The sequence below is a fragment of the Phoxinus phoxinus genome, assembly GCF_949152265.1.
Source record: "Phoxinus phoxinus genome assembly, chromosome: 11".
Classification (NCBI taxonomy): Eukaryota; Metazoa; Chordata; class Actinopteri; order Cypriniformes; family Leuciscidae; genus Phoxinus; species Phoxinus phoxinus.
In genome coordinates this window covers 23,647,043-23,654,511 of record NC_136886.1, presented here as the reverse complement: position 1 = coordinate 23,654,511, position 7,469 = coordinate 23,647,043, and the positions used below count along the sequence as shown (strand labels likewise).

Genomic DNA, 7,469 nt, shown 5'->3' with positions numbered 1-7,469 from the left:
CTCGTCGTGTCCCACTGCCCTTAATGGGAAAAGTAAAGCAGGAACTCCAGCGCATGGAGCAGCTAGGAGTAATCAGCCGCATTGAGCAGCCAACAGAGTGGTGCTCTGGCATGGTCGTCGCACCTAAGAAATCAAAAGATGAAATCCGGATCTGTGTTGACCTTTCTCCCCTCAACGCTGCGGTGTGCAGGGAGAAGTTTATCCTCCCGTCTGTGGACCAGACGCTAGGCATGCTGTCTGGAGCAAAGATATTCACTAAACTGGACGCCAACATGGGGTTTTGGCAGATCCCATTATCAAAAGACTGTGCCCATTACACCACTTTCATCACCCCATTCGGGCGCTTCTTCTTCAACCGCTTACCATTCGGCATTGCTTCTGCTCCGGAACATTTTCAAAACAGGATGGTAACGGAAGTGACAGAGGGCTTGGAAGGAGTCGTCTGCCACATGGACGATGTCCTTATATGGGGTTCCACACAGACAGAGCACGACGCACGGGTGCATGCGGTCCTACAGAGGGCGCAGGCGGCTGGCATCACACTGAACACAGCCAAGTGTGACTTCAGCAAAACCAAGGTGAAGTTTCTCGGATACATCATCTCAGCATATGGGATAAGTCCAGATCCAGATAAGACACGTGCTGTGCGTGAGATGCCTCCGCCACAAAACATCAGTGAGCTCAGGAGCTTTCTGGGCATGGTGAACCAGCTAGGCAAGTTTGTGCCCAACCTGGCTGAAAAGGACAAAGCTCTCAGAGACCTGTTGTCTAAAAAGAACATGTGGTATTGGGGGTCTGAACAGCAGATGGCATTCACCAGCCTCAAACAAGAGCTAGCGTCCACTCCAGTCTTGCAGTTATACGACCCAAACCAAGAACTGAAAATCTCAGCTGATGCCTCGTCATATGGGCTAGGCAGTGTACTTCTGCAGAAATGCAAGGGGACCTGGGCGCCGGTGGCATATGCGTCCAGGGCGCTCACAAGCACGGAGCAACGCTATGCTCAGGTGGAGAAGGAAGCACTGGCCTTGACTTGGGCGTGCGAAAGATTCAGTGATTTCATCATCGGTCTCCATTTTGAGCTGGAGACAGACCACAAACCCCTCGTGAGCCTGCTGGGCGGACAAGCGCTGGATTCTCTCCCACCTAGAATACAAAGATTCAGGATGAGGCTCATGAGGTACAGGAACACAATCATGCACGTCCCAGGGAAAAGCCTTACTACTGCAGATACACTGTCACGGGCGCCGCTGAAAGATGGCGTGACAGATGGAGATGGCTTAATGGAGGAAACAAACATATATGTGGACTCTGTAATGGAACACTTACCTGCAAGTGAGTCTTACCTGTCCGAGCTGCGGAAACAGCTGAGTGCAGACAGCGTGTGCGCCGAGGTGATGAAGTACTGCATTGAGGGCTGGCCAGATCGCAGCAGACTGGACGTGCTAGTAAAACCTTACTGGACAGAAAGGGCTGTTCTCAGCACTCACAATGGACTGTTATTGCGGGGTACTAGACTAGTTATCCCTTCAGTAATGAGGAATAAAGTGCTTGAGAAAATTCACGAAGGACACCAGGGGATAGTTAAATGTCGTGAACGAGCCCAGCAATCCGTATGGTGGCCGGGGCTAAGCAGCCAAATAGGAGAGCTGGTGTTGAAATGCACTGTGTGCGTTAAAGAACGTGCCAATGCGACTGAGCCTCTTATGCCTTCCAAACTACCCGATAGGCCATGGCAGAAGCTAGGGGCTGATTTGTTTACTTTGAAAAACAAGGACTACCTTCTTGTGGTGGACTATTTTTCCAGGTATGTGGAGGTGGCCCAGCTGAGCCCGACAAGAAGTGCGGATGTGGTAATACACCTCAAATCAATTTTTGCCAGGCACGGCATACCGGAAATTCTAGTCACAGACAACGGGCCTCAGTTTGCGGGTGCTCACATGTCAGCCTTCGCCACCGAGTACGAGTTTGAGCATGTAACGAGCAGCCCAAGATACCCTCAAAGCAACGGTGAGGCCGAGCGTGCGGTCCAAACGGTTAAAAACCTGCTGAAAAAAGCAACTGACCCGTACCGTGCGCTGCTGGCTTACAGGAGCACTCCTTTGAGCAACGGCTTTAGTCCAGCACAGCTGCTTATGGGGCGCCGCCTGCGCACCACGGTGCCAACGTTCCCAGCAGTGCTGGAGCCAGCCATCCCAGATCTTTGGTCTGTGCAGCGAACAGAAAGGGAGAAGAGAAAGATGGATGCGAGTAACTACAACCGCAGACACAGAGTGAGAATTCTCTCTGACCTGTCACCAGGAGATCAAGTGTGGATCACAGATACAAGATCTACAGGTACTGTGACAGCCGCACATGAAACACCTAGATCTTACCTGGTCAGTGGACCACAAGGCACTTTAAGGAGGAATCGCCGTCACCTCATGCCCATGTCGGCAGACAACAGCAGTAACATACTAGAGCATGCTGCAGGGGTTGGCGTGCAGGATACTTCTGCAGACTCTGGACATGTGTCTACAGAGGGGCATAAGAACACTCCCACAACTTTGAGAACCAGATCTGGCAGGGCTATTAGAAAGCCAGATAAACTGAATCTGTGAGAACTATGGAAAAAGTATGCTAAATGTTTTTGGGGTTAAACAAGGAGGTTTAGTAATTTCAGTGTTCTAACAGTTTAATAATTGTAATAAGTTGAATCCTGGTTGGCGTTAACTGTCTAGGGTAACTAATGTGTGTTCATGTGTAGCTTAAAGAGGCCTCAAGGAGTTCATATTTCTGGGTGTAATTCAGTATCACTAATGTTTACAGGAAAGACAAGTGTTATTATAAAGACATGTTATAGTTAAGATACGTTTTGTAAGGATACAAAAGTTGGTTTAAGAGTTTTACCAATCTAGTATATATATATATGTAATTATATAGGTCACAGTCTATTGCTTTTCAGAAAGGGAGATGTGGTGTGATCTATTATATATATATATGCTGCCAGGACACTGGGTGGCAGTATGGGGCGTTCGGGTGCGAAGGCAGCGGAGAATGCTAGCGAACAAGAGTGTATAATAAAGTATTCCATGTGAATCTATCCAGCTACGTCTTCTTTATTATCTTAAGAACCCAACACAACAGAGAGGAGTTTAGAAAATGAAAATCCTATTAATCAGTTTTTTTCTTTAAAAGAGCTGAAGGATGCAATTATGTCTGGGGCAAATACTACCCCGGGGAGAGATAGTCCCTGCCCTGCTCATTGAAATGGGAGAAATGCCCTTATGGTTAAGACGCATTAAGTTAGGGTTACAGTACTGGGTAAAACTTAGTGGGTGTAATCATACCTTCCCAGCAAGGTGTCTGTTGCGAGAGGTTGCTGGAGCTAATAGATACAATAATTTTTTTTGTCATAATAAATCAGTGGGCAGGGAAGATGAGCATGGATCAGGGATGTATTGTAGAGCACACAAGTTGGTTACCTATGCCCTATTGGGTGCTGCCTGAACTGAGTATTGAGCTTGCTTTTCTTCAGGAAAAAAATAAGTGGGAGGTGGGACCAAAAATAGAGGAATATCTTAATTCAGTTAGTGAGAGCACAATGATTGTTTTTACAGATGGACAGCTGGATTTGGGGTGTATGTGGAGCAGCTAGGGCTGGAAATTGGTCGGCGTATCTCTAATGGAAGCTCGGTTCTAACTGCTGAATTAATGGCAATTTTGTGGGCTCTATGGTGGATTGAGGAAGTAAAACCTAGAGAAGTAATTATCTGCTCTGATTCTGCAGCTGCTCTAGAAATGTTAAAAGGAGAAAAATCTAAAGCTCGCCCTGACATTGTCAATGACATCTTGATTGTGTTTTTTAGAATTAGTTTTACTTGTAACATCAGTTTTTGCTGGGTCCCTGGACACGCTGGGGTGAGGGGGAATGAGCGGGTGGATAGCATTGCAAAGGAGAGCTAGGAAGAGAAGTAGATGTCCATGTATTATTAGGGAGAGTGGAACTGAGAGAAAGAATTAAAGAGGGCTTAATAAAAGAATGGCAGAGAGGGTGGGAAAAGGAAATTAGGGGTAGACAGTACTTTTCTATTCAACCTGAAGTTAGGAAAAGATGTTCATGTAACATTTTATCCCGCATGTTTCTGGCTTGTGTGAATGTGGGAGTCCTGAGACAGTAGATCATGTTTTCTTGGAATGCAGAGGGTATAGGGCAGAAAGAAATATATTATTTATTAAACTGTCAGGACTTGGAGTAAAGGCTTTTTCTGTTTTATCTTTGTTTGGACACAGTGACGAGCATAGACTGATCTCTAAGGCAGTTCTTCAATTCTTGCATGACACAGGACTGTATGTAAGAATTTAGTACAAACTTTGACCTATGGAGGGCAGTAATACGCTTTGCAGCGTCTACACTGCCGGAATCTTACAAGAAGAAGAAGAAGTGAAGGGCATGACAGTTTTGGACGAAATGGCACACTCCGGACTTGTGGACTTCCTCAGAGTCCACACTTTGGTGACGTCATGTTGTGCAGACCTATAGGGCCTTTGGCGCGAGTCCACGAGGGCGCATTGAGAGGTATTTTTGGGACAGACTCGATCGCCACGCCGGAAATAGGAAGACGGTCCGGTTGTTGTTTAAATATTATATTTCTACATTTACATATGATTCAGTAAAGCCCTGACATTCGGTTATATTTATTTAATGAATCATAATGCGATCGTAACATATTATTCAGTGCACTATTTATGTTTATATTAAATATAAATATATATTTATGTTTGAGACATCAACCACTGGTAGATGACCATATGTTTGTATAAGCTGTAGGTAATAACTGGTAAAATGTACACATAGGTCATAAAAACCATAATGATATTTACACTTAAATATTTTCTTCTCATGTTAACGTGAGCGAAAGCTCCTCCCATTCGTTGTCTGATTGGCCTTTCGCAAATTCGCAATGGTTTCTGGGTAGTTAAAGTGCGTGAAGCCTGCATCTATGCGGGCTTCGCGGAAGACCGCTTCAAGGGTACAAAGGGGGCGCTGCTGAGCACACTTCAGAGAGTTAAAATGATGAATGGGACGGTCTACGGACTCGTAGACTCAGCGAGCACGCGCAATTTAAGTCCACGAGACCGAAAGTCCACATGAAGTGCGTCATTTGGGACAGGGGACGGTTCAAGCACAGACTGTAAAAAAAAAAATTGTGTTCAAGCCTTCTGACACCCATAGCGAAACGCGCACGTGATTGGACAGAAAGTGAGGCTTTCATTTGTCATCGATCACATGACTCTGGGAAACCACATCACTTACCCAGTCTGCATGTAAACTGAGATGCTGCCTCTTCCAGCCGCGTTTTACTTTCCTTGGGAGATCAACATAGACCTGGTAAAAGATGGTGCGTCAGTGCGAACGTTTGGCAGGTCGGTCCACTTGTTGAAGTTGTCCGAAATGTTTAGGTGCGATTTTTATTCATGTAAACCTAACCTCATTATAATATAAAATTATTGCGAAATGACGCCGTTTCCATTGATTGATGTTAAGCGACTAAAACGTATTTTTTTTCTCGCGATAAGTCATTCCAAAAATCATGGCAACGGACGTTGGTCGGTTTAACCATGGGTTTAACGTTATGTAGCTATATCTCAGCCACTGCACTGGCCATTATTAGCATATTAATCGAAGGAGACGAACGTTAGTCCAATCATTAATGGCAAGAAAAGATGTTTCTGTGTGTTTCTCCAAACACACCGCGTCATCTACGTCAGGTGACGAAATATTTATTTTTCGAATTGACTGAAAAACCACCTCATGCGAGCGTAAAAACTTTTCTGTGATAAATGGGGAGTTTTTGCGAAATTTACGTGTTTCCATCATGGTTTCCATTGGGCTTATATTTTCAATTCGCAATTTGAAACGCGGCTACTGATGAAAAAGATGTTTAAATAGAATATGTATTTTAGGATGTAACTAAAATGAGCCTTCGATATAAATGCCAAACAGTATGTTTTGAACTAGAATCCAAAATTATTAAGATATCTTTATCACGTTTGGTGTTGTAGCCTCTCCAAATATTAGGGAAAACATGTTTGTGTTTTATTAATTTTCTAACTTTTTTCATTTACAGACAATATAGTAGAAAATGCTGAAATAATTAGTAGGCTATAATATATTTATTGTAGACCTTTCTACTTTCTGTAATTGTGTGCAATCAAATTAATGCTCTGCAACCTTTCCAGAGTTCTGTTTTAGATTTCTACTTTTGCTCCAAATTGTATTCGAAATGTATTTATTTTTGAACACCATTTACAAAATGTTATGTTATTTTTTTATGCTCACGTTTAGTCTGTAGTCTATCTGTTTCCATTGTTATTTCTCTCATTACCCATTTTCCCTTAAGCCTTGTCTGTTTGTGGTTGTATTGTTGTAAGCTTAGTTCGCTTTTCTTGTTTTTTTTTTACCTTTGTTATTAGGCTAAAGTACTGCGATTGGATCCAGCTCTTCTTGTTTCTTAGCTCTTTTGTCATAATTGCCTAGTAAATATTGATCTTTTTTTATTTATTTTTTTAATCATCATTATGTATTTCCTTCACCTAGAAAAAAAAAATATAAAAAAAAAAATAATTTAGCTTGTGTCCATTTTTAGGCTTACAAGTTACGTGCCAGAAGAGTCCAAAGCTGTTCTAAGTTGTCAGCAGTCTTCTGCACAGTGCCACGTGTCTGTACAAACATCACTTGTTGAACCTTTCCAACCCATACTTGGAGCTCAGTATTTTGTCCTTGGCGAAATTGAAAAGACTGATGGTGAGTTTGAATAAGACAATATGATTAAAACAAGTTTCTGCCTACTCAGTTTTTTGTTTGTATTCAGAATGTCTGTGTGTTTTTAACCAGGATTTTTCTGTTGCTTCTGCTTCCAGGATTAGGTGGAGTTACTCTGCATGCCCGTGCTTTGACTTGTGTTGATGGAGTAGACCTTGCACTAATGCAACAGGCTATTGTGGAACAGAGACGCTTCTTTGAGGAGAGAGAGAAACTGATGAATGTGCAAGCTCCCCGCTGTGAGAGCCCTCATACATAAATATCCTGTGAAATGTGATCAACTGAGAACTATTTATCAATGTGTTTTTGTACAATTTGAGAATGAAAGTGTGACTTTGTGTCAATCTCTCAAAAGCGTAGGATTGTCAGTTGGATTTTTTCAGAAACTAGATGTAAATTGATTTTCATTAGCTAACTGTAAAAATAAATCTACTTTTAAGTTATTTTACAAATAAGCAAGTATTTCAGAGGTTATAGCAGAGGTAAATGGCTCTCTGTATTGCTATATAATATATGGTATTTGTTCCAAACTTTGATACCCTCTGTATATTTTACGTCTTGAGCAGGAGGTAGGTCAAACACTATACCTCTGTTTATTTAGAAAGAAACGTTTTTAAAAAATAACGAAATAATAAATTTAGCAAAGAAATATCATAGTATGTGT

General features: G+C 42.7%; 1 protein-coding gene across 1 annotated transcript; it reads left to right on the top strand.

Moving 5' to 3' along the window:
• Window positions 1-4,407: 4,407 nt before the first annotated feature.
• ten1 (TEN1 subunit of CST complex) lies at window positions 4,408-7,454 on the top strand. The gene is made up of 3 exons (XM_079629560.1): window positions 4,408-5,406; window positions 6,630-6,787; window positions 6,904-7,454. The coding sequence occupies exons 1-3, from the start codon at window positions 5,318-5,320 to the stop codon at window positions 7,062-7,064; spliced, it is 408 nt and encodes a 135-aa protein (XP_079485686.1). The 5' UTR covers window positions 4,408-5,317; the 3' UTR covers window positions 7,065-7,454.
• The last annotated feature ends 15 nt before the right edge of the window (window positions 7,455-7,469 follow it).